The sequence below is a fragment of the Theropithecus gelada genome, chromosome 3, assembly GCF_003255815.1.
Source record: "Theropithecus gelada isolate Dixy chromosome 3, Tgel_1.0, whole genome shotgun sequence".
NCBI classification, from domain to species: Eukaryota; Metazoa; Chordata; class Mammalia; order Primates; family Cercopithecidae; genus Theropithecus; species Theropithecus gelada.
Genome location: NC_037670.1, coordinates 165,216,592 through 165,243,468, shown reverse-complemented (window position 1 = coordinate 165,243,468; position 26,877 = coordinate 165,216,592). Strand labels below are relative to the sequence as shown.

General features: G+C 50.8%; 1 protein-coding gene across 2 annotated transcripts; it reads right to left on the bottom strand.

Annotated features, from left to right (window-relative positions):
- Positions 1 to 1,383: 1,383 nt before the first annotated feature.
- On the bottom strand, positions 1,384 to 24,974 carry ADCK2 (aarF domain containing kinase 2). Of its 2 annotated transcripts, none has more exons than XM_025379888.1 (8): positions 23,609 to 24,974; positions 23,112 to 23,258; positions 18,592 to 18,720; positions 16,660 to 16,755; positions 10,874 to 11,125; positions 8,452 to 8,580; positions 7,359 to 7,412; positions 1,384 to 1,555 (listed from the first exon to the last, which is right to left on the bottom strand). In XM_025379888.1, the coding sequence occupies exons 1-8, from the start codon at positions 24,539 to 24,541 to the stop codon at positions 1,523 to 1,525; spliced, it is 1,773 nt and encodes a 590-aa protein (XP_025235673.1). In that variant the 5' UTR covers positions 24,542 to 24,974; the 3' UTR covers positions 1,384 to 1,522. The 2 variants fall into 2 exon arrangements, with proteins under 2 accessions (XP_025235673.1, XP_025235672.1); XM_025379887.1 differs by lacking the exon at positions 1,384 to 1,555 and adding an exon at positions 2,220 to 2,676.
- Between the last annotated feature and the right edge of the window lie 1,903 nt (positions 24,975 to 26,877).

Sequence of the window (26,877 nt, the reverse complement as noted above, 5' to 3'; positions counted from 1 at the left end):
CGCCTCGGCCTCCCAAAGTGCTGGGGTTACAGGCGTCAGCCACCGCTCCCGGCATGAACGGTGTATAAATTAGAGGAGAGCATCCGCTGTTTTCTGGATGAAAGTTGACTTTCCAGTCGACATGGAATAGTGTGGCTATTTTTGTCGACTTATTTGCATACTCATTTGTTTTCCAGATATTCGCTAAGAACTCTCAGGGCAAATATCCCTTTCTGCGTTTTGCAGACCGAATCGTGGCCCTCTTCTGGTTATCAGATGAACACCCTATTTGAACGGATGTATTTCAGAAAGTGAGGGAAGGGATGCCAAGCCCTACCACCAAGCACTCAGCTTCTAAATGCAAATAAGATTCCCATTCAAATTTTAACTAACTGTGAGGACAGACTCTAGGTGACATACAGCATCTAAGTCCAAATCAAGAAGCTACTCTGGAGTTGGAAGTAGAAAACAAAGAGATGAGGAAAAAAGGTTGTTCAGAAAATTTTATGTTGACTTAATTCCCTACTCTGAAAGGTTCACTTGATTTCCCCCTCCCTATAGGTTTTGTTGAGACAGAGTCTCACTCTGTCGCCCAGGCTGGAGTTCAGTAGTGCGATCTGGGCTCACTGCGACCTCCGCCTCCCAGGTCCAAGCGATTCTCCTGCCTCAGCCTCCCGATTAGCTGGGGCTACAGGCACCCGCCACCACGCCCGGCTGATTTTTGTATTTTTAGTAGAGACAGGGTTTCACCATGTTGGCCAGGCTGGTCTCAAACTCCTGACCTCAGGTAACCTGCCTGCCTCAACCTCCCAAAGTGCTGGATAACAGGCATAAGCCACTGCAGTGGCCCATGTGCCCCTTTTCTATTGCTGCTGTAACAGCTCCTAGGAACTGAGGCCCTGGGCCCCACACCCCCCAAGCTCACCTGGCATCAGATCCACCCCAGTGAAGCCTGGAGATGCAGCTGCCTTAGGAGAGACCCTGAGCCAGAGGACCCAGCCTACCTGCACCCAGATTTCTGACCCACAGAAACTGGGAGACAATAAATGCTGTTGTTTTAAGCCACTATATTTTGGGATGGTTCGTACACACCAATAGATAATACAGGCCACAAATGGCTTGATTCGATCCACTGGCTTTAAGGCTGTATTGGCATAGGCTGGGGGAGGAGACTGCTGTCTTTTTGTCCCTCTCCTGCCTCCACACTGTACCTGAAGGGGCACTGGCACAAGGGGCTGTGTGACCAGCTGGTGTGCTCTCCCCCAGCCATCTGGAGCTATCCCAACCCCTCTCTGCCTGCCTTGAACGCCCCCTCAAGACCTGGGAAGGAAAAAATAACATCACCTCCCTAGAAAAAAACTGCACCAAAGGAATCTCTGTCCACCTAAACCATACTGCTCCCTGAAAGACAGGAATGAGGAACTTTATCCTGGAGAAGGAAAGAATGGAAGAAACTAGTCCTGTGGTCAGAGTAGGACTTTTGGGGAGCACAAGGGCTTGACTCCATTCGCTGCCTAGTGGTCTCTAAGACGAGCAATATAATCTATGAAGGTGCAGGGATAAAATGTGATTTTACCTAAAAAAAAAAAAGATATTAAGCTTTACAAATATCCCCCCTCCAGGCTGACCCCCAGGCCCCTCCTAGTCTGCCAGCCGGCCACATCAGCTCAGCTCTGAGAAGAAAGCCCGTGGTTGGGCCTGGCGGAGAGGGGCAGGCAGTGGTCACTGCAGGTATGCCCCAGGCACTGCCATGGAGAAGAGGACATACTGGTTATATTAACTCTGTTCCTATTCACCAAAATTAATGCCTGCAAGTGGACAGGTGCAGACACTGTGGCAGAGAAACTGTAGTTCCAGACTAGAGTGTGAACCCGGGGCCATGTTAAGGAAGTAGCCAAGCTGTTCTGCTCATGTGCCCAGTATGTCAGCCACTTTCACAGTTTTGTTTTACCTCATAATAAAAGTTAGCAAGGAGTTGGCAAAATCTATTAAAAATTACCAACAAGATAATTTGAAGTACAATGAAATCTGCCCTAAGTGTATATTTATGCTGGCAGGTAGCACCTGCAGGAAATTTATACATAAATTGTGTGTGTGTGTGTGTGTGTGTGTGCGCGCGTGCACACACACACACACACTAAGGAGCAATAGGACTTGATGGCATTTTCTAACCTAAATATCAAAGTCTGGGAACTACCAGCAGGACCCACCTGACCAGGGAGTACAGCGGGTCAAGAAAAGAGAAAAACAGGAAAACAAAATAAATTTATTCGTCCTCCTACACAGAACATTTTCCCTGAAGGAGAGTGTCCCTGGCACCTGGCCCAGCTTCCACAATGGAATGGATAGGCCCCTTCCCTCCTTTTACTCCCTAATTGGCCCAAAGCTTTTGAACAGACCCTCAAACCAAGCGGAGGAAGCCATGATGTGCCTTCTACCACTGGAGGGTCACATTTGAAATTGGTGTCCCAATTTTAAACATCCCAGCTGCCATAGGAGAGGCTCTTGGAAGTGGCCTCCAGCTCTTGACAAAGGCCCACACAGGCCACTGCCCCATCACGGAGGGCACACTGGGCCTGTGAGGAGGAAGGGCCTCGCTGCCTCCAGGATGTCCAGTTTGGGGTCCAGCGAGCGGCCAAGCCCCTCCAACACCATGATGGCAAATACAATGGAGGCAAAGTTGCTCTCAAGCTTTACCTGGAACAGAAAAACAGAACAGTTCATCTCGGAACCTACTGATACAGGGATGTGTGTCCTGGATAATCACCTTGCTATCCACTCTCAGCCCCCCTCAGACCTGCCCACGGGATGTTTACCATCTACCTGACATTCTGTTCTCTACCGCATCATCTCCCCAACCATCTCATCTACTCGCCCAGCCTCCCATCTACTGGACACACTAAGGAAAAATCTAGGGGTGCAGAATATACTTTTCTAGGTTTGTGTCCATTTGTGCGTATGAATGAATGACCAAATAAATCTTTCACACACATCCCAGACACTATACATTTAAATACAAGTCATTCTTCAAAACCTATGGTAACCTGTATGTATGTATGTATGTATGTATTTTATAGACAGGGTCTCACTGTCACCTAGGCTGGAGTGCACTGGCAAGATCACAGCTCACTGCAGCCTTGAGCCCCTGGACTTCAGGGATCCTTCTGCCTCAGCCTCCTCAGACTGGGACTCTTTTGTAAACAGAGGGTCTTGCAATGTTGACGAGGCTGATCTCGAACTCCTGGCCCCAAGGAATCCTCCCACCTTGGCCGCTCCAAGTGCTGAGATTAGAGGCAGGAGCCACGTCAGCTGGTCTACAATAGCCTTTTTAAGAGACAACACACAGGCTAGGCGCGGTGGCTCATGCCTGTGATCCCAGCACTTTGGGAGGCCAAGGTGAGTGGATCATGAGGTCAGGAGATCGACACCATCCTGGCTAACACAGTGAAACCCTGTCTCTACTAAAAATACAAAAAAATTAGCCGGGCATGGTGGCGGGCACCTGTGGTCCCAGCTACTCGGGAAGCTGAGGCAGGAGAATGGCGTGAACCCAGGAGGTGGAGCTTGCAGTGAGCCGAGATTGCACCACTGCACTCCAGTCTGGGCAAGAGAGTGAAACTGCATCTCAAAAAAATAAAAAACAAATAAGAGACAATACACAATTGACTGCTCAAACAGGGTACAGCTATCCCTTCAGAGCCAGATTAGTAGTAATAGCAATTGACATGGATTATTCAACTGTTCTTCAAAAGTATCATCATTATCCCCATTCTATAGAGAAAGCAGCTGTGGCTCAGAGAGGTTCAATGACTTGCTCAAGGCCACTGAGTGAGGAGGAATAGAGCCAGATTTAAACCTAGAAGAACAGGAATCTGCTTTTTAAGTGGACAGAAGGTCAGGAAATGGAAGGTTGAATCATGGGAAATATTCTTTGTTAGAAATTTAAAAGTATTTGTCTCCATTAAGGGCTGGAAGGTTGTCGGGGGTTGGGCTGATCCAGAAGCAGCAGCATGTGGAGCCCAGGAGCAGCTTGTGGAGTTCCAGCCTGGCGGACTGGCCACACAGGCTCTGGTCCGGCTGGGAACCCAGGGCTCCAACATCTCTGGGAATGCTTTCATTCTGAAGCTGGGTGGTGGGTTCTTGGTGTGGATTGGATTCCTTTACCTCTATGTTACTGTCAAATACTTTATTTTTAAAAATTAAGTGCTACCTGAATAGATATTTCTTCTAAGGAAGATATATTATATAAATGGCCAACTGGCATATGAAAAGATGTTCAACATCATGAATCAGTAGAGAAATGCAATCAAAACCACAATGAGACATCACCTCACACCCATTAGGATGGCCACGAAAAACAAAACAAAATGACAACTGTTGGTGAGGGTGAGAGAAACGACCCCTTCTGTACTGTTGGTGGGCATATAAAATGGTACAGCTCCTATGGAAGTTCCTCAAAAACTAAAAACATACCATAGGATCCAGAAAACCCATTTTGGGGTATATGTTTAAAAATTGGAAAGCCAGAATACAATTTATAGACCTTACTGGCTACATTAAACATTTTTAAAACTTTTCTAAAATTTGAAAGTAGGATCTTGGAAAGGTATTTACACATTCATGTTCACTGCAGCGTTATTCACTACAACCGAGCAGTGGAAACAACCCAGTGAACATCAACAGAGTAACAGGCCGGGCGCGGCGGCTCACACCTGTCATCCCAGCACTTCGGGAGGCCGAGGCAGGCGCATCACCTGAGGTCAGGAGTTCGAGACCAGCCTGGCCTACATGGCAAAGCCCCATCTCTACTAAAAATACAAAAATTAGCTGGGCATGGTGGCGGGTGCCTGTAATCCCAGTTACTTGGGAGGCTGAGGCACGAGAATCGCTTGAACCCAGGAAGCAGAGGTTGCAGTGAGCCAAGATTGCACCACTGCACTCCAGCCTGGGCGAAAGAGTGAGACCCTGTCTCAAAAGGAAATCCTGTCACATGTTACAACATGGATGAAACCTGGGGACACTATACTGAGTAAAACAAGCCAATCACAAAAGGACAATATACTGTATAATTCCGCTTATATGAAGTATCTAGAGTAGCCAAAATCATGGAAACATAAAACAGCATGGTGGTTCCCAGGGCTGGGTGGAGAGGGGAATGGGGAGCTAGTCAATTTGCTCAATGCTATACTATGCATCTGGAGAGGGTTGGGGGGTAAATTTTCTGTGTTTTTCATCACAATGAAAAATTTGTAAATGTTTTCAAACTTAAGTGCCTAGTGAAGTGCTTAGAATGCAGTAGCTGCCCTAGACCCTCTGTCTGCTCTTCCATCCTAGGAACAGCAGCAGCAAACACTCAAGGCCCCTCACCCACCATGCCCCAAACTATGTGGGGAGCAGATGTTCAGAGTGAGCCACGGAGGCAGGAGGACCCAGCAGCAGGCGGGGGCTCGGCCCATGTGGCCACAGGTGAGCTGCTCGGCCTCTCAGCTTTGGTGCCTGCCTCTTGGAACACTGAGGGGATAAACTGGATACTAATAGATGTCATATAGCTAAGGGCGGTACCACAGGGCAAGTAGAGGGGCCACAGCACAGCCCTATAAGTACAATCACCACGGCCTCTGCGGGCTGAGAACTGCTGGCACAGGTCAGCGCTGCTGGGCGAAGGGGCTGACGTGAGCCTTTCCGCCTGCTCCAGGCCCCGTGCTCTCAGCTCCCAAGAGTGCACATCCATTCCTGTTCCTCCCTGAGCCACTGGCTAGCAATGGTTGAGGCTCTCCCCTAAGACTAAGGCAACACTTAAGCTGTTTTTACAACGGAACTTTGCCAAAGTTTTAGAAAGCATAAAAAAGTTTTTCACCAAAAACTAAAAACAAACAAAAAACCCCACCAACAAAGCCAGCCCAAGCTCTGGAGTTAGAGAGACAGGGGTCCAGACTGTGGCTTCACCATGCACAGGACATGGATAGTTACTTAACCTCTGTCCTCCGTCTCCTGGTGGGGACAAAACCGTGGGGCTCCTACCCGCCTATGGGACTGTCCTGAGATTGAGCTGAGGTGTGTGGAAAGCACCTGGCCTTTCCCAGATGGTGAGCTTCACACACACACCAGTGGCAGCCCTAACTGCTCCCATCACTCCTGGGGGCCCTAACTTCTCCCGTCAGTCCTGAGGGACCCTTCGGTCTGTATCTCAGTTGAGTCCCAAGCACATGGCTATTGCAGAGCACTGTGGGAGCAGCAGAGCCAGCACCTGGCCTGGGTCCTGGGTCCTATGACAAACCCTGGCTCTGCTGTGAGGTCGACCAGATGAGCTGCCCACCTGTCCTCCAGCATACCCACTGCAGGATGAAGGGGCCAGAGCAGACACAAAGCTCCTTTCTGGCTCTTACTTCTGTGTTATTATTCTTGCCAGCTGCTGCCATTTCCACGTAATGTTTCCTTCTTGGAATGTAGACCCTCAACAGATGCAATGGAAAGGGCCATCTTCCGACAAGGTCCTCCCTTCTCCACCTTCAACACTGCTTGCCCCTGGCCAACAGCCTTAGTTTAAAGAGTGCCCGAGACTAGGCTCCATGACAAGGCAACAGAGCCAGGGCACAGGCTAAGATGAACCATGAGGCCGGCTCCCTCTAATAGACTGCAGCAGCCAGGCAGGGGCCACAGCAGTCCCGCTAGGGTCTCTGAAAGCACCAGGACACGAGGCATGACCCTCTCGAGTGGACCCTGGACCCCAGGACTTCATTCCACCAGGAAAGAGCTAAGCATGATTTACATTAACACAAGCATCAAGAATGTGAACCAAGGAGGGAAAGACATGAAAAGCCAGAGGTAGAGGCTGTTTCTACATTTTAAAATACACTTTTCTACATTTAAATGTCACAGATACTTAGACTGCACTGACTTGACAGATACACAGACTAACTGTGCTACAAAGCACTTGTTGCAAATGGCTTGTTACTAAAAATGCCTTCAAAATATATAATAGGCCGGGCGCAGTGGCTCATGCCTGTAATCCCAACACTTTGGGAGGCTGAGAAGGGTGGATCACCTGAGGTCAGGAGTTTGAGACCAGCCTGGCCAATATGGTGAAATCCCGTCTCTACTAAAAATACAAAAATTAGCCAGGCGCGGAGGTGCGTGCCTGTAATCCCAGCTACTCAGGAGACTGAGGCAAGAAACTCACTGGAACCCGGGAAGCAGAGGCTGCAGTCAGCCGAGATTGTGCCACTGTACTCGAGCCTGGGCAACAGAGTGAGACTGTGTCTCAAAAAAAAAAAAAAAAACAACATATAATAGAAGCACTTCCCACTACCCTGTGTCCTCCCCTCCCACCCTGCCCCGTCCCACCTTCCCCAGAGACCTCCTCTCTGACTGGCCCTCACCTTGTGAGTCATCAGCAACTTAAAGACACTGGAGAGAAGGCTGGACACATGAAGCTGGAAAAACAAAATAAAGGCTAATGCAGACCACAGAGCCTTCCAGAACCAATTCTTTCCCACCACCCACACACTCTCAGCCCCAGGATCCCACCCCACTCCCCCGCCAGGGAATACATACATCAGTGAGCGCAAAAGGGACCATCTGACAAACTTGGAAAGGACTCCTCCAGCACAAGCCCAACTCCCACCTCAAGACTCGGTCACAGAGGCCTTTGGAGGACAAGCTTTTGAGCCCCACCCACCCCATCCCTGAAGCAACCACAAAAATCACACCTGCCTATAATCCTAGCACTTTGGGAGGCCAAGGCGGAAGGATCACTTGAGGTCAGGAGTTCGAGACCAGCCTGGCCAACATGGTGAAACCCCATTTCTACTAAAAATATAAAAATTAGCCGGACGTGGTAGCGGATGCCTGTAGTCCCAGCTACTCAGGAGCAAGAGGCAGGAGAATTTGCTTGAACCTGGGAGGTGGAGGTTGCAGTGAGCCAAGATCGCACCACTACACTCCAACTTGGGTGACACAGCAAGACTCCGTCTCAAAAAAATTTAAAAAAATAATCACACCTGGATAGACTAGATCAGCAGGGCCAGCGTGCCAGTGGCCACTCCTTGTCTGACCCATTCCTATTAATGTGGCCATGAACTTGGGGATAAAACAGTCACATTTGCTAGAACTGTGTGTAAAATACAAAGCAGGCTCTGGCTTGGGTTTAAATAAGGGACACGAGCATTGGGCACATCATTTGGCTGCTTGGAGACCACAGTCCTCCCTCCCTGTGTGCTTGGCTGTCCCCAAATGAACAGTGACCCTGGATGAGGAAGGAGCTGCAGCCTCCTAAGTGGCACTGCACAAGGAGGCCCCCTTGAGCACCAGGAACTTCATCGGGCCTCCTCATGCCTGGAAGATGTGGGGTGGCTCTTTTTTTGCTTTAACACTCACACCCCTCATAAAGAGATCTCCCTTAGACCCAGGATCTGCTCTGCCCCAGGCCAGGTATGGACACCCCGGCCCCTGTTCCGCAAGTAACCTGCCCACCTTCTCCAGGGTGATGGTGTTCTTCCTGGCCTGGGTCACCAGCGTGGCCATCTCGGTTTTGAACCCCTCCACATCCCTGCACTCGCTGGACCGGGCATGATGCAGGATCAGCTCAGCCACTCTCTGGCCCTGAAAGATGCAAAAGAAAAGGGACTTGGAGTGGAGCGAGCATAAACCTGGACGCGGTGCCCAAGCGTCTTTCTCATCTCAGCAGCTCCACCCTGACTTTTCTGGCATCTTGCTTTTGGCTCTTCCTCCTCGGGCTGTGACGTTTTCCCTTTGTCCAAACCCACAGGGAGGAATGCCCCCACTCCTGCTGCACTGCACCTCAGTGCTTAACCTTGGCCCAGGGGACACTTTCAAACCAACTTCAGGCCCCAGCTTTGGATTTGCCCTCTCAGAGGCGGGGACTGTCCTGCATTTTGCTGTTTTAATCCCAACATTTTGGAAGGCCGAGGCAGGTGGATCACCTGCGGTCAGGAGTTCAAGGCAGCCTGACCAACATGGTGAAACCCCATCTCTGCTAAAAATACAAAAATTAGCCGGGCGTGGGGGTAGATGCCTGTAATCCCAGCTACCTGGGAGGCTGAGGCAGGAGAATTACTTGAACCTGAGAGGTAGAGGTTGCAGTGAGCTGAGATTGTGCCACTGCACTCCAGCCCAGGTGACAGAGTGAGATTCCATCTCAAAAAACTAATTAATTAATTAATTTTTAAAAAAAAACAAAAAAAACACAGTTCTCTTTTTTCCAGCGTTCTTCTTGCTGGAGAATTCTTTGCCAGCTGGCCAGAGCATCTCCTCACAGTCACCCTCGATGTAGTCCTTTCACTTGACTCTGCAGAGGCCTTGCCGAATGCCTTTTCTCTGAATAATCATTCTCAACCACTGCAGCCCCTCAGAATTACAGGGGAGGCTGCAAAAACTACTCATGTCCCCACATCAGACGTGCCAGCATGCTGTGCCCCACTTAGAGGCTGTGTTCTCTATGCTGTCGCATCTCACCAGCCTGCCACCTTGAAGCAGGTAGCACACACCAAGGGCAGCCATAATCTGGTCAAGAAGCCAGCGTTCCTGGTGACCAGCTGGATGTTTGCTGGAGAAGGACCAGAAGTTACTAACACGAAACAGCACTTGTTTATTCCCATGGTCCCAAACCATTTGCCACTCAGAACTGGCCTGATTCACACCCAACACCTGCTAACAGAAAGCCCCGTAAGGGCAGCCTAGCCTCCTGTCCTCCTGCCTCCCTCCACTCGTTTCCGGCAGGCTGGCAAGTGTGAGCATTGATAAGAATGACTGGGCTAATAAGACCTGTCCTGTGTCAAGACAGAGACATTCCAGCCGGGTGCAGTGGCTCACACCTGTAATCCCAGCACTTTGGGAAGCTGAGGCAGGCGGATCACCTGAGGTCAGGAGTTCGAGATCAGCCTGGCCAACATGGTGAAACCCCATCTCTACTAAAAATACAAAAAGTAGCCAGGCATGGTGGCATGTGCCTGTAATCCCTGCTACTCAGGAGGCATAGCAGGAGAATTGCTTGAATCCAGGAGGTGAAGGTTGCAGTGAGCCGAGATCACGCCACGGCACTCCAGCCTGGGTGACAGAGTGAGACTCTGTCTCAAAAAAAAAAAAAAGACAGAGACAGAGGCATTCCCCAGAGTACAAAAGATTTGCCCTCCACCCAGCCTGTAGTCCTAGCTACTCAGGAGGCTGAGATGGGAGGATGGCTTGAGCCCAAGGCAGCCTGCACAATATAGCAAGACCCCATCTCCATTAATTTTTTGAAACTTTAAAATAAAAACAAGGTCTCTCTCTGTCACCCTGGCTGGAGAGCAATGCAATCCTAGTTCACCACAGCCTTGAACTCCTGAGCTCAAGCGATTCTCTCACCTCAGCCTCCCAAGTAGCTGGGACCACAGGTGCACACCACCAAGCCTGGCTTTTTCTTTTCCTTTTTTTTGAAATGGAGTCTCACTCTTTCACCCAGGCTGGAGTGAAGTGGCCTGATCTCAGCTCACTGCAACCTCTGCCCCCTGGAGTTCAAGCGATTCTCCTACCTCAGCCTCCTAAGTAGCTGGGATTAGAGGCGCACGCCACCATGCCCGGCTAATTTTGTATTTTTGTAGAGACCATGTTGGCCAGGCTGGACTCGAACTCCTGACCTCAAGTGATCCACCCGCCCTGGCCTCCCAAAGTGCTGAGATTACAGGCATGAGCCACTGTGCCTGGCCTATTTTCTTATTTTTTATAGAGACAGGGTCTCACTATGTTGCTCGGGCTGGCCTTGAACTCCTGGGCTCAAGCAATCCTCCCGCCTCAGGCTTCCAAAGTGCTGGGATTACAGGTCTGAGACACCATGCCTCACCAACTTTTTTAATTTAAAAAAATTCACCCCAACTTCTGTGGTCCCAGTGAGTCTCACCTGCCCCATCACCACAGCCATGAAAACTGCCCGGAAATTCCTCAGGTCGGAGGCCTGCAGCTCCGCCACAATGCCAGCATCCAGCAGCACCAGTCGCAGTGGGCACAGGGAAGATGGCACGGCCACCACCAGAGTGTCACAGACGTCCGCCTGCTGCAGCTGCACCTCCCGACTCGAGGACAGGCTGTCGGCACCCTGGACCAGGATGTTTCCAGGGTGAAGGTCCGCATGCACAAAGTTATCCACAAATATCTGGAAGGAGATCACACTGCTCATGAGTGAGTCACCCCTAGAGCACCACCAAGCCACACAGAAAGAAAGTTGCTGGGTGACAATAAATTCCCAGCAATCTGTCAGCCACAAAGAGGTGCACGTCCTAAAGACCTTTCTTGTTTAGATGTCAACTCAGAATTTGTACAGGATGAGCTAAGTTAAAGTTTCAAAATAAAAATTATTTTCAAAGCATTTTAAAAAGATTATAAAGGGGCTGGTCTTAGTGGCTTTACACCTATAATCCCAGCACTTTGGGAGGTCAATGAAGGAGGGTCACTTGAGCCCAGGAGTTCAAGATTACTCAAGTTCAAGATCATAGTTCAAGAGCTATGATCATGCCACTACTCCAGCCTGGGTGACACAGCAGGACCCCGCCTTGTAAAAATAAATAAATAAGGCTGGGTGTGGTGGCTCACGCCTGTAATCCCAGCACTTTGGGAGACTGAGGTGGGTGGATCACTTGAGGTCAGGAGTTAAAGACCAGCCTGGCCAACAAGGTGAAACCTTGCCTCTACTAAAAATACAAAAATTAGCTGGGCGTGGTGGCACATGCCTGTAAATCCCAGCTACCAAGTAGAGGCAGGGCAGGAGAATGGCTTGAACCTGGGAGGCAGAGGTTGGAGTGAGCCGAGATCATGCCACTGCACTCCAGTCTGGGCAACAGAGCGAGACTCCGTCTCAAAAAATATATAATAAAAATAAATAAAATAAAAAGCCTAAGGCCAAACTGCATTTGAAATGCCTTATTTTTACTTTATGAGTTGAATCATTAATATTCTAACTAAAATAATTAGCTATTTATTAAAGACTTTCGGCCGGGCGCGGTGGCTCATGCCTGTAATCCCAGCACTTTGGGAGGCCGAGGCGGGTGGATCACGAGGTCAGGAGATTGAGACCATCCTGGCTAACATGGTGAAACCCCGTCTCTACTAAAAATACAAAAAAAAATTAGCCGGGCACAGTGGCGGGTGCCTGTGGTCCCAGCTACTCGGGAGGCTGAGGCAGGAGAATGTCGTGAACCCGGGAGGCAGAGCTTGCAGTGAGCCAAGATCGCGCCACTGCACTCCAGCCTGGGCGACTGAGCAAGATTCCATCTCAAAAAAAGAAAAAAAAAAAATAGATTTTCCCCAAACCTCAATGTTCTTAAAACTCATAGAATTGCATTTCTTTAAAAACAGCTCATAAATCAGACTTTCCCTCCATTACTTCAACCTGTCCACATCAGTGAGGTGTGAGAGCGAGTGCCACTAGCAGCCACATGCACACGGAGCCCTTCTGTGGAGGAGGACACAGTTCTCAGGACATACTGGCATGCAGAATTGGAGGAGCAGGAAGGACACAGCTTTGAACCTGCTAAACTGGACAGCAACCCCCAGGGATTGTGTTGGATTCAGGCATGGCTTGTGGAACAGGAATCAGCCTCCAATAATCAGTCATCTCAGAGGTCAGAGAAACCCCAGCAATCCTTCCACAGGAGATGAGAGGACAGACCAAGGCAGGAGCAGAACAGCTGCTGGTGGATGGGCTCTCGGGACTGCTTCCAGCTGACACGGGGCCCCAAGCACCGTGGATCCCTCCTCCCTGTAGATCCAGGCCATAGACCCCATCCCTCATGGCGGCAGACCATGAAAGGACTGTCCTAATCCAGATTGTAGCGTTGGTAGGGATAAGGGAAGCTGCTACCCATGTGAAAATCCTGGGACTTAGGGGGCTGGAACCTGCACACCTGCAGGACATGGTCACCAAAGGCTGGGCTGACCCTCCAGCAAGGCTAGCGCCTCCTAAGTAGGTCACTAATCTTGGCCCTGGTATACTTTTTTTTTTCCTTTCTGAGACTGAGTCTCAGTCTGTTGCCCAGGCTAGAGTATAATGGTCTGATCTCAGCTCATTGCAACCTCCACTTCTTGGGTTCAAGCGATTCTCCTGCCTCAGCCTCCCAAGTAGCTGGGACTACAGGCAGGCACCACCACACCTGGCTAATTTTTTGTAGTTTTAGTAGAGACGGGTTTCACCACGTTGGCCAGGCTGGTCTCAACTCCTGACCTCAAGTGATCTGCCCGCCTCAGCCTCCCAAAGTGCTGGGATTACAGGAGTGAGCCATCATGCCTGGCCTGGCCTGGCCTGGTATACTTTTAAAATTTCACTGAGCATAATTTAAGATCTATGCACTTTATAGAATGTTGCTGTAATTCAGTTTGTTTGTTTTTTTTTAAGTTTCTGAATCTTCTGGAACCTTGCCTTCAGCTCCACCCAGGGTCTCATGCCCCGATCCTGACCCCAAAACTGGAGCCCTCTCATCCTCTCTCCTCTCCTGGTGCTGCTTCATGCTGCTTCTCCCCTGGCTACATCCCTCTTGTGCCCCTTGGAGCCCTGTTCCTGTGGACAAAGTCCTCTTGCCACTAGGTTCTAACTGCAACTACTGAATTGAAACCTAGGTGTGCCTCAACAATCCTGCTTCTCCAGGAGCCAGAGGGGTGGGAGCTGCTGACTCCCCATCCCACAGGCCCTGGGATGGAGTGGAGTTGGGGTTGGAGAGGAGTCACCTGAGCCTACCCCTGCAACGGCTCTCAGCCTTCTGCACGTGCGTGCGTGCTGTCAGCCTGCAGGACTCCACCTGTTCTGAGCGACCCTGCTGCGGGGACTCCAAATGTGCCTCCACCCACGGCTCCATCTCTGACTCCTCAATTCATTCTCCAGCTCTCACCACATGCCTAGGTCTTCGCTACCATGATTCCTTGCCTCTGAGACCTAGGTATTCTTCCTCCCTATCCACCTCGACCCTGTCGCCCATTCCTGTCATCCATCCCTTCAACCACTGTCCTCCGTCCCAACCACCAGAAAGACCAGACCCCCAACAATCTAAGATCTTCTTCCTTTGGTCCTGCATGGGGGCTGCTAACAATGCTGGGTCACAATTACTACCAATAAAGGCAGCCATAACTAGCATGGCTTAGGACTCACTGTGGCTTCTTAGGAATTTCCACTCCTTTAACCATCATGCAGACCCTATGAGGAAGGCACTTCTTATCCTCTTTTGAAAGATAAGAAGCCTGAGGACAAAGGTTAAGTAACTTGCCCCAGATACTCCTCTCTGCCCCGAGCTAGTAAGCTGGAAGCTGAGATTTGAACTCAAAACAAATCCTGCTCTGGGCTCCCAGCTCCTAACCCCCAGGCTACACTGCAAATAGGCAAAATACCCCTCTGCCTCTCCCACACCAACATGGCTTGCCCCTCCTGACGACCATCCACATTTTCCAAGTAGCTCTTTCTAGTCCCAGGGCAGCAGTTTCAAATCTCTCTATTCTCTTTAAACCTCCTCTCCCACAACCCTCTGCATCCTACTCTCAGCAGAGAACAATGGCCCCTCTTAGTTCACAAGGAAATAGAAAGTTTCCCATGGAAGCACCATCAAATCCTGTCCCTGTGCCTGTAAGTTTCTCCATCCCTCCAGCCCAGGGTTTCTCAGTCTATTGCTGGGGGTGGGGACGGCCGTCCCTGCACTCTGGGGTGGTAAGCTCCTGGCTTCTTCCCAGCAGGTGCCAGTAGCACCCCCGACCCCCAACTATAACAACCAAGAATGTCTCCAGACATCACCAGGTGTCCCCTGGTAGACAAAACCACCCTGTTGTAAACACGGCTCTGGCCTTTGTGAAACAAAGAATGCCCTCCTGATGCAGCCAGGCCCTTCTTCAGCTGGGGGGCCTTCAGAATCCTCGCTGGTAGATACAGGAAAGACAAAACCTACCAAGAGTTCTTAGGAGGTGGAAACACTTGAACATGTTCAAATGTCCAAGAATCAAAATCTACCTTCTGGCTCCCCTGACTCTCGTCTCACCCTCCCGCTCCAACTCCATGAAGCGGACATGAGGTTGTGACATTACGGCATTCCTCAGCATAAAAACCTCCCATGTCTTTTTATGGTTTTTTGTTTTTGTTTTTGTTTTTTTAGATGGAGCTCTGTCGCCAGGCTGGAGTGCAGTGCCATGATCTCAGCTCACTGCAATCTCTGCCTCCTGGGTTCGAGCAATTCCCCTGCCTCAGTCTCCCGAGTAGCTGGGACTACCACCACCTCATGGTGGTAGTTTTTGTATTTTTGGTGCTAATTTTTTTTTTTTTTTTTTTTGTAGTGACAGGGTTTCGAAATGTTGCTCAGGCTGGTCTCAAACCCCTGGGCTCAAGCAATCTCCCCGCCTCAGCCTCCTGAAGTGCTGGGATTACAGGCATGAGCCACTGCGCCCAGCCAAAACTCTCCTATGTCCTAATCTGGGCACTGGGATGCTTTTTAAAAATTCACTAAGCATCATTTAAGATCTGAGTACCTTATATTTAAATATTATTGGAATTCAATTTTTTAAAGTTAAGGGCAAAAAGCTTCAAAATGAACTTATCTGCCCTTGGATTAAAGTCCCAACTCTTTCATATATTTACTAGACCCTTCGTGATCAGGCCCCTTTCACCTCCTCAGCCTCAGCAATCACTGCTCCTCCTTCAAACTCTCTTGCAAGCCATACTAAGTGCTTTCATCTCTCCAAGGGCATCATGCAGTAGCTCACCCAGGCCTCGGCAAAAGCTGTTCTCTCTGGACAACTCCCTGCCACCTGTCCTTATGCAGTGACACCTAGACCTTCACACTGCAGCCAAGATGGAGCCACTTCCTGAGTGAATCCCTGGGTTAGCATAAGCCCCTCCGAAATGACCCTTTGGCACCCTGCACCTATCCCTATAAATCAGTGACTTAGTCGTAGCCTGTCTTCCCAAGGAACAGTATGTCATGAGCATTGTAATTGTGTCTATTTTGCTCACTACTGTAATCCCAGCCCTTAATTCAGTGCTTGGCACCTAGCAGGTGCTCAATAAACATGTGCTGAACAAATGAGCAAAGCAGCATTTAAAATATGATATTGTCTCAGCTGTTCGCTAAACTACAGGTAATGCTGGCAGAACTGGGTCATGGTCACCCTTCTGCCCACAGCACACAGAGCCTGAGCCACTGACAAAGTACTTAAGAGGCTGGGCACAGTGGCTCATGCCTGTAATCCCAACACTTTGGGAGGGAGGCCAAGGTGGGAGAATCACTTGGGCCCAGGAGTTCAAGACTCCCCTGGACAACATAGTGAGACCCTGCCCCTACAAAACAATTTTTAAAATTAGCCAGGGTTGGTGGCTCATGTTTGTAGTCCCAGCTACTCAGGAGGCTGAGGAGTGAGGAGGGAGGATCACCTGAGCCCAAGAGGTTGAGGCTGTAGTGCGTGGAGATTTTGCCACTGTACTCCAGCCTGGGCAACAGAATGAGACCCTATCTTAAAAAAGAAAAAAAAAAAAAAAGTGCTTCACAGACACCATGGACATATGGCCATTTATGGTAGCCTCCACTCTTTCTAGACCAGACTTTCTCAACCTGGCAGCTTGCTGCTTGGCTCTCCTTCCCACCCAGATAGCCAGAGTCCCAGCCCACTCCCCATCTGCAAGCTGACCACATGCTGGGCCTGAGCCCGCTCCAGCCATGAGCTCACCATCTTCAGGAGCATGTTGATCCCCAGCCGTGCGATCTTCCTCTTCAAGTCCACAGGAATTCCTGCCTGCTGGTAACTGGACACAGGCACACTCTCCTTCAGAAAGACCAAGGAGAGAACAGCTTAATCCCAGCCAGCCTGTGATGCCGGCTCCTCCCGCCACGTGGCACTACAGCACTGCCTTCTCACTGATTAGGAAGTAACCCAAAGAGTTCTTCCTTTCCTAGAACCCATCTGTCATTCAGCCATGTGCAGTGGCTCACACCTGTAATCCTAGCACCTTGGGAGGCCAACGTGGGTGGATCGCTTGGCCCAGGGATTCAAGACCAGCCCGGACAACATGGTAAAACCCCATCTCTACAAAAAATACAAAAATTAGCCATGGGTGGTGCACAACTGTGGTCCCAGCTACTCAAGAGGCTGAGGTGGAAGAACCACCTCAGCTCGGAAAGTCACAGCTTCAGTGAGCTGAGACCGCGCCACTGCACTCTAGCCTGAGTGACAGGGACTCTGTCTCAAACAAAACAAAACAAAAATCTGTCATCCACACATTGATTTGAACTTCTTTACATTCCCTCCTATAACAGCTATCAGAAGGATGACAAGTCACATAGGTTTACTGGAAAGGAAACTTATCAATCCTGCTACTGAAGATAAGAGATGTGATGTCCTGAAACAATAGGGGCGGGCATCAGAGAATTGGTTTCTGGGCAAGAATCAGCCAGTGGGGATCTGGGCAATATAAGGAGACCCCATCTCTACAAAAAAAAAAAAAAAAAGTAGTCAGGTGTGGTGGCTAACACCTATAATCCTAGCACTTTGGGAAACCAAGGCAGGAGGATCACTTGAACTCGGGAGTTTGAGACCAGCCTAGGCAACGGGGTGAAACCCAGGCTCTACAAAAAAATACAAAAATTAGTCAGACATGGTGGCTTGTGCCTATGGTCCCAGCTACTTGGGAGGCTGAGGTGGAAGGATCACTTGAGCCCAGGAGGTGGAGGCTGCAGTGAGCCGAGATCATGCCACTGTACCACAGCCTGGGCAAGAGAGCAAGACCTTGTCTCAAAAAAAAAAAAATTGTCAAAACAACCCATGGAGATAGATCTTGTTATCCCTAATTAACAAATGAAGGCATCAAAGCCCAGAGAAGTTAAGCAGCTTGCTCAAGTTCACACAGCTAGGAACACTGCATGGTTCACGTCATGTTCATGAGATTCCCTGAATCTCACATCACCATCTGTAAAGAGGAGGCTGGGCTGGGTGCAGTGGCTCACGCCTGTAATCCCAGCACTTTGGGAGGCCGAGGCGGGCAGATCACTTGAGGTCAGGAGTTCAAGACCAGCCTGGCCAACGTGGCAAAACTCCATCTCTACTAAAAAATACAAAAATTAGCCAGGTGTGGTGGCACGCACCTGTAATCCCAGCTACTTGGGAGGCTGAGGCACGAGAATCACTTGAACCTGGGAGGCGGAGGTTGCAGTGAACTGAGATCATGCCACTGCACTCTAGCCTGGGCTTCAGAGTGAGACTGTCTCAAAAACAAAAAAAAAGAGAGAGAAGGCTGAACTAGAGTAGAGGATAGCTAGGGCAAGTGAGATGACACAAGGTTGTTCAGCACTTTCTCTGTGTCCAGCTCCTCGTTTTGCATTCAGTGTGTCATTTACTCCTGAGACAATCCTGTAAGGCAGGTCACTAGCTAATAAAACGGGAGAGTAGATTTTCAAATCTAGGAGGTCGGGCCACACCCAGTGCTCTCAGCTACCTCACTACAACACTGCCTCCCCTCCCCCGAGGACAACACGTCCCAGCTCCTCACAATGTTACCACACAAATCCCATCCTCTCTCCAGACTGAAGCCTTTCTGTGGGCTGGAGACGACCCCACTGCAAGTGGCAAGCGAAAGGTATGGCCAGGCAAAGCCACCACTCTTACTTCATACGTTTCCACCAAGACTTCCCTGGTGACAAAGGGGCGCAGAGGGGTGGGGAACTTGACAGCTTTCACATTCTGGAAGTTGACCTGGAAGTGTTCTAGATTCTGAGCTTCATAACGCAGGTCGATCTACAGAGAAATGAACAGAAAGGAGGGCTAGTCTGGGCACAGTCACACTGACATCTGCAATGCCAAGGAGCCGGCAAGTCATGAGATCCACCCCACCTTCCCCACCAGCTTGCCCCACAGGACTTGTCCAGAAACTCAGGAGGCAAAATCCATGGGCTACAGCCTGCCCCAACAATCCCAGATCTCTGTGTGAATTCCTGGAGGCTGCAGACAGCAGGTGCCCTAGTGGGCTTTGGGCTGTACTGCTTCTCCGCTACTCTCGCCCTTGCCACCAGTCTGCTTCACACCAGCCCACGGGTCCCTTCTCCGTCTCCCTGGGATCTGGCTTCTCTAGGCCCAGCCCCCAGCCCTCTCTTTCCATGAGGGCCAGCATGCTGTAGCCACTTCCACACAGGGCTCCCCGTCTCACAGCAGCTCTCCACCCACCGCATCAACATTGCCACCGCTACTCTCCCCAGCCACCACTCAACAGACCCAAAGGACCAGTTCCAGGTTTATCATCAACCTCTGTGGGCATCCAGGGCTGGTGCTGCTGCTGACCTGGCTCTTCGTGGTGGCTCTTTCTCTGGCACCTGCCCTTCACTCTCCCGGCGTCCCTGCTGCCTCTCACTGTCCTGTCTTGGCCGGGTCTCCTGTACCCCCAGGAGCTGATGTACTTTCTCCTGACTGAAGTCAGCGTGTGTGCCCCCTTGACATCCACCAAGCCCTCAGCCGGTGCCTCCTCTGACAGCACCTTGATCCCCAGGTCAGACCTCAATGCCAGCCTCCAGAGTGACATATCCAATGACACCTGGATGTGGCCCGGTGGGAGCCCAGAGACCCTGAAGCTCAACATCTAAATGGAATTTCCCTTCACCATCCCCACACATTCAGTCACCTTTGAGTCCCCAGATCACGCCTTCTCTCTTCCCGTCTGTGCACAGCAACGGCCCAGTGCCATCAAGTCTGCAGACCTCACCGCCCTCAGATCAGTCCCTCTCCCACAATGCCATTCCCAAGGCACATGCCCTCAGATCCCGTCACCTGAGCTCAAACAGAGGTGCCTTGGGTGTGCTCCTTGACCCATCCTTCCCCTCCGATCCATCACCTGCATGGTGAAGTCTGCACTCCTTAGAATGGCATCCAGGTGGGTCATGATTTGGCCCCTACTTCTCTGTCCAGGTCCATCTCTCATGGCACCTTCCCCTTCCTTTTACCACCCAAGACCTGGCCTCACCCAACTCCACAGAGTGCTCGACATCCCAGAGTGGCTAACACCCCCAGCTCTCCTCTGGCTTCTTTACTGCCTCTGATTGGAATGTTATTCCCCCACTTGGTCCAACTGCAAACACCAGTCACCTTTCAATACGCAGCTCAAGCCAAGGACAGCAACCACGTCCTCCTCCGAGCCCTGCTGAACCATGCTCAGGTTCAGCCAGGCTCAGGTTCATTGCTTCCAGGGCCTCCCTCAGATACCAGATGGCTCAGTCCGTGACTTAAAATTGCATAGTATTTGCATATAACCTATGCATATCCTCCCACATACTTTAAATCATCTCTAGATTATTTATAATACCTAACACAACCTAAACACTCTGTAAATCATTGTTAAACTGCATTGTTAAGGGAATAATGCAAGAAAAAAAAAGTCTGTACATGTTCAATACAGATGCAACTATCATATACCTAACTACATTTTTTATTGAATCCAGGGATACACAACCCATGGACAGAGGGCTAACTGTCTTTCTTTTTTTTTTTTTTTAGATGGAGGCTTGCTCTGTTGCCCAGCCTGGAGTGCAAAAGCATGATCTTGGCTCACTGCAACCTCCGCCTCCCGAGTTCAAGTGATTCTCCTGCCTCAGCCCCTCGAGTAGCTGGGATTACAGGTGTGTGCCACCATGCCCGGCTAATTTTTGTATTTTTAGTAGAGACAGTGTTTCACCATGTTGGCCAGGCTGGTCTTGAACTCCTGACTTCAAGTGATCCACCTGCCACTGCCTCCCAAAGTGCTAGGATTACAGGTGTAAGCCACTGTGCCTGGCCCTGACTGTCTTTCTTAAGGATAGGAAAGCTCACTTGTTTTCTTTGTTTACCAGCTTCTAACAGAGTTTGGTTTTTGTTTTTTTTTTAGATGGGGTCTCCCTCTGTCACCCAGGCTGGAGTGCAGTGGCGTGATCATGGTTCACTGCAAACTCTGCCTCCCAGATTCAAGCGATTCTCCCACCTCAGCCTCCTGAGTAGCTGGGCTACAGGCAAGCACCACCATGCCTGGCTAATTTTTTGTATTTTTAGTAGAGATGAGGTTTCACCATGTTGCCCAAACTGGTCTCAAACTCCTATCCTCAAGCAATCCAGCCACCTCAGCCTCCCAAAGTCCTGAGATTACACGCATGAGCCACCGCACCCAGCCCTAACAGAGATTTTAGTCACTATTACATAAACTTATAAATGAATGGAGAGACACTCACACACTATATCCAGACCCACAACTCTAAGGTTTCCAGCCTAGGAACGTGATGGGACTACTGACAGATGGAGAGAGGCTTAGTAGGAAGAGCTGATTTTTTAAGGCAAATGGGGTATAATTCAGAGACATGAGTTTGAAGTGATGGAACCACATGATGTCTGTCAGACTTCTGCAAGGAGAACTGAAACTCAGATGAGTGGGAAGATTGAGAGGAATTAATGCAGAGATGGTTGTTGGAATTGATGCCATTTTCTCTGTTTTAATTTGCTTTTATTATCAAATTACATTGCTCTGTAGCTATGAATGTTTGTGTCCCCCCAAAATTCCTGTGTTGAAATGCTAAGCCCTAAGGTGATGGTATTAGGAGATGAGGCCTTTAGGAGGTGATTAGGTCATGAGAGCAGAGCCTGCATGAATGGATTAGCACCTTTACACAAGGGACCCAAGACAGATCCCTTACCCCTTCCACCATGTGATGACACAGAAGGTGCCAATTATGAACCAGAAAGTGAGGCCTCACCAGACACCAAATCTGCCGATGCCTTGATCTAGAATTTTCAGCCTCCAGAACCTCAAGAAATACATTTCTGTTGTTTGTAAGCTACTTAGTTTATGGTATTCTGTCCGAACAGACTAAGAGACTTTCTGAACATTAGAATGAATCCCTAGGACTTAAAATCTTAAATCAGAGGCTCTAAACAAAGACTTGGCAGGTTGCTTCTGAAAACCTGCCAATTTCTGCACTACCCAACTAGGAGCCAACAGGTGCCTACGTGGAGCCCCAACTCTCAGTGTGTTTGCTAAGTCTGTATCCTTATACAAATGTCCCAAGGGCCCTGAGCATGAAGGAGGTCCTTGTTGACTCAGTTTGCCCTGGAATCAAAGCAGAACAAAGGCACAGTGTGTGACTTTGCTAATTATTTTCTCATTCTGGAGTCAGTGATTATGGCAGAAATAATGCTAGATGCTCTCCACCAGAATCATTTCCTTTTCCTCCCTGGCACAAAGGAAGATGGTGTTTCCCAAGCTCACAGTTAACACTGGGCCCATGCGGTTAAAGCTCTGATCAGTGAATGGGGAAGAAGCGATGTTTGCCACTTCCAGGCCTGGCCACAAAATCTCTTATGTGACCCTGCATGGCCTCTCCCTTCAATCCACGCTGACCCCAGATGACACATGTTGAAGGAGGCAGTGCCAAACTTGGGAAGAAATTGAGTCCCCTGAAACTAGGGAGTAGAGCTTCCTCTCTTGACCGGGCACGGTGGCTTAGGTCTGTTATCTCAGCACTTTGGAAGGCGGAGGAGGGAGAATGGCTTGAGCCCAGGAGTTCGAGATCAGCCTGGGCAACATAGCAAGACCCTGTCTCTATTTTTAAAACAATAAAATAAAGAGCTCCCTTTCTCTGCCTCAGTACACCTGCATAGAACTTTGTTTTTTGTTTTTATTTTTCTTTTGAGATGGAGTTTCGCTCTGTCGCCCAGGCTGGAGTGCAGTGGCGCGATCTCAGCTTCCTGCAACCTCCGTCTCAGGTTCAAGCAATTCTCATGCCTCAGTCTCCTGAGTAGCTGGGAATACAGGCATGTACCACCACGCCCAGCTAATTTTTGTATTTTTAGTAGAGACAGTGTTACACCATATTGGCCAGGTTGATCTCGAACTCCTGGCCTCAAGTGATCAACCCGCCTCAGCCTCCCAAAGCACTAGGATTACACACATGAGCCACCACTCTCGGCCAGAACTTTGATATAAGCAAAAACTTAACTCGTTGCATTAAGCCACTGAGATTTGGGTGTTCTCTGTTTTATCAGCTAGTGTTACCAGCTCTAACACATCACATGAGCTATGACATACCGGAAAATTATTCATTCAACATTTACTAAGCAGCAGCTAATGGCAAGAACTATGTTAGGTGCTAGTTACAGCTGAGGGGAGGAGAACTCACCTGTTGGACCATCAGCTTCTCAAATTCCTCCACAATCTCAGGCAAGCTAAGCCACTTGATGCCTGGCAAAAGTCCGAGGACTCGGCTGCCAATCTTCATCAGCAGCAGGTCCATATGCACCTGAGCGAGTAGGCCAGGGTGTAACACCTGTCGGAAAGAGGAACCGTGAGACTGGAGGAGAAATCCGCTGGACACATTTTACCCAGCCAGGGCTGGGTCCCACCATCCAAGGAAGAGCCAGGTGGTTTCTCATCAACGGAAAGAGAATGTGGTCCTGACTTCCAAGCAGCTAGTTCACTCCAGACCCAGTTCATTTTCCTCTATCAGATTATTCACAGCGCCACTTCAAGCCAATAAATGAAACAGCTTGCATGAAATAAGCTCTCAGATATTGGTAAGGCAAATAGAAATAAACGTGGGGGCGATTTGCATGGTGGGTGTTTCTGATCTGGGAAAGCTCAGTGGAGAGGTGAGCTGTGAGCTCTCAGAGCACTTACTTTCACTGCCACGGGGATGAGGTGACCTGGCTCAAGTTGGTGGCCAGGGACCTGAGCCTGAGACACCCCTGCGTTTGATCCAACCAGGTCAGCTTTAGGGAGGAGCAGCCTTTCTAGAAACGACTGGTCTGCGAGATTTCCTGGAGGTTTCCGGCCATTTCCAAGGAATCCAAAGAGCTCTCTCAGGCCCCCGACTGCCCCAGCATCTGGGAAGGGCGGCAGACAGGAGGCCCTGCCAAGTCTCTGGACGCTGTCAGTCTCCAGGAAGGCAGTGTTGGCGTATGCTTTGTACACCTGGGCCACGCAGCCTGAGCCCACAGGTTCCCGGTTCTCAAAAGAGAGGATGCTCCCCCAGTCCTCCCCAAAAGCCTGCCGAAGGAAGCGCTCAGTGTGAGCCCACGGGTGGGGGGTCACTCGGACATGCAGCTTGGAAAACTGGGCACAGAAAGCCTCGGAAAACAGATCGCGCCGGGTGCTGGCCCACTGGCCCAGTTTGATGTAGGTTGGGCCTGAGGTCTCGGTGGCTTTCAGAAGCAGGTGGAGCCAGAGGGTGGAGACGCTGGGAGCCAGGTAGGTGAGGGGGTAGAGGAGAAGGAGAGGGAAGAATTTCACCAACAGAGCGCCGGCGCGAAGCCAGAGGCGGAGATGCAGGAAGACGCCGCCCAGAGGTCCCGCTCGGGGGAGGCTCTCAGCGAGCCCCGCGCCGGCTGCTGCGCTGCAGCGGACCCTTTGCCGACCCAGGACGTCAGTGGCCCCCTCACCCACGTCCCCGCACACGGAGACGACCTTGGGCAAAGTACCCAGCAGAAGCCAGCAGAGCCTGGCATCGCGAGGACACTCGGAGGGCCTCAGGAGGCTGAGTCCCTGTCTGAGCTCGAAGCACCTCAGGTGCGACAGGCAAACCCTGACGGAGACGCGCCAGGGCGCCACCATCCTCCCGAGGCCCGCGGCCCAAGCAGCCCGCCCTCCACTTCAGGGGCGCCCGCTCAGGCGAGGCTGCGGTGAAGCCGAAGCCCAGCCCTGCACCCGCGGGCGGAGCTGCCCATCCGAGCCGGCTCCGCGCCCCGTTCCCGCCCGCACCTCGCAGGGCCTCAGGCCGGAGGCCCGCGCCCCGCCTGACACCCGCCGGCCGCGCCGAGCCGCACGGAAGGGGCTGTCAGACCGCACCAACTGCGGAACGGGAGGAGCCAGGACCCACGCGAAGCCAGGCCCCCGGCGCGCGCGACCTGAGCGACGGGGCCGCGCGGGCGGAGGCAGGGGCCGGGCAGCCGCAGGGTCACCGCGCGTCCAGGGGCCAGTGCGAGATAGCTGGGGAGGCGGGCACCAGCCCACAGCGCGGGCGGGCGGGGGCCGGGAGGGCGGGGCGCAGCGTTGGGGGCGGAGCGTGGAGGGCGGGAGGCGCGTCGGGGGCGGAGCCTCGGGGGCGGGCGGGGGTGCAGGCGAAGGGAACCCAGGCACCGAGGGCTGTGGTGGAGGGGAGGGGCGCGGGAGATGAGTGGGACGGGTTCGGCCACTGGGTTGAAAGCGCCATTGCAAAATTACAACAGATAATGAAAGAGATCTGACCTAACCAACTCCATCTTCCTTCTAACCTCCAAGCTGTCCTTGTTCATTCCTGGGCGTAGGCTGAACTAACTTTGGGAGGAACTTAGTTTATACTTTATAGTTTAAAACAAAGATGATAACAGCCCTTTCTTAAAACAAACCTCCTTCTTGCCTGGGGAATAGACTGTCTTTGTAGGACTAACAAATTAACCACAAGATTAAAAAGTATGGTTTAGGAGTCCGGCAGCTGGAGGCTGCAAGATTCTGACCCTCCCTAAACTGCTCATAAGATCAGCGCTCAAGATATTTTGCAGACCCTGCCCTTGATGGATCAACTGACACCTCCCAGATCGACAAACCGGGTCATCTGATCTTGGGCCCCCACTCGGGAACTAACTTAGCGCAAGAGGACAGCTTCAATACCCTAAGATTTCATCTCTGACCCAACCAGTCAGCACTCTCCACTCATTGGCCTTCCCCCACCCACCAAGTTGTCCTTAAAAACTCTGCTCCCCGAATGCTCGGGGAGACTGACTTGAGTAAGAATAAAACTCCCGTCTCCTGTGCAGCCGGATCTGTGTGAATTACTCTTTCTCTATTGCAATTCCCCTGTCTTGATAAATCGGCTCTGTCTAGGCAGCGGGCAAGGTGAACCCGCTGGGCTGTTACAGGGTGGCCTGGGGGGGCAGAGGGCTGGGTGCTGGGCGGTGAGGGTCGCGGGGAGCAGAGGGTCGGTGACAGAGGCCTGGGCAGCCAGGGTCTTCCGGGAGAGCCCCGGACCCGCCCCTTAAAGAGGACGGCGACCCCAGGCCGAGACCGCCCTGCGCTTGAGTCCTGGGTCCCGGGTAACAAAACGCAAAGGCACCCTCTATGTTCCCCTCCGCACGTCTGTCTCCCCACTGACTTCTTCGTATCTTTCATTATTCCAAAGAGCGTGGCTGAAAAGTATGAAGGCACGTTCTGAACACAGGTCGCCTTTTCAGCGAGGGTTTGGGGAGCGGTGTTGGATGGGGGAATTGGATGCTGTGTCCTCGGCTGCATTAATTCAGCAATTGTGTTGGACCTTGGGGAAAGGCTCCGGAAAGCCCGTATTCATTTATTCAACAATACTCATTGAGCCCAGTAAATATTTATTGAGCCCAATCTCATATTTGTCGAGCCTCAATAATATGTACTGATCAAGCTAGATAATGTGCTGGACCCTGGGAAAGTGGACACAAATATCTTGCCTGTACTGGCTGAATAGGTAATGATGGGGACCCAACATGGGAACACATAAATGTGCAATTTCAATTTTTTTAAAAAACACCCTCGATAAGAAATCAAAATGTGCAATTTCAAAGTGTGGCAAAGCCATGCAAGAAATGACAGGGCGCCGTGGCTCACGCCTGTAATCCCAGCACTTTGGGAGGCCGAGGCAGGGGGATCACTTGAGGTCAGGCATTCAAGACCAGCCTGGCCAACGTGGTAAAACCCCATCTCTACTAAAAATACAAAAATCAGCTGGGTGTGGTGGTGCACGCCTGTAGTCCCAGCTTACTCAGCAGGCTGAGGCAGGAGAATGGCTTGAATCCAGGAGGCGGAGGTTACAGTGAGCCGGGATCGCACCACTGCACTCCAGCCTGGGCGACAGAGGGCGACTCTGAAAAAAAAAAAAAAAAAAAAATTAAATAAAAAAATTACCAGGGGCACACATAGCATGTGGCTACCCTGGAGAGGAAGGG

What these genes read in the sequence shown, in the direction of transcription:
- ADCK2 (XM_025379887.1), bottom strand. Translation starts at nt 24,541, where the DNA reads ATGGTGGCGCCCTGGCGCGTCTCCGTCAGGGTTTGCCTGTCGCACCTG. An exon ending in TCATCCCCGTGGCAGTGAAA is followed by an intron (nt 23,259 to 23,608) that starts GTAAGTGCTCTG and finishes TCTTTCCGACAG; the next exon opens with GTGTTACACCCTGGCCTACT. An exon ending in TGGCTGTGGTGATGGGGCAG is followed by an intron (nt 8,581 to 10,873) that starts GTGAGACTCACT and finishes TGCATCTTTCAG; the next exon opens with GGCCAGAGAGTGGCTGAGCT.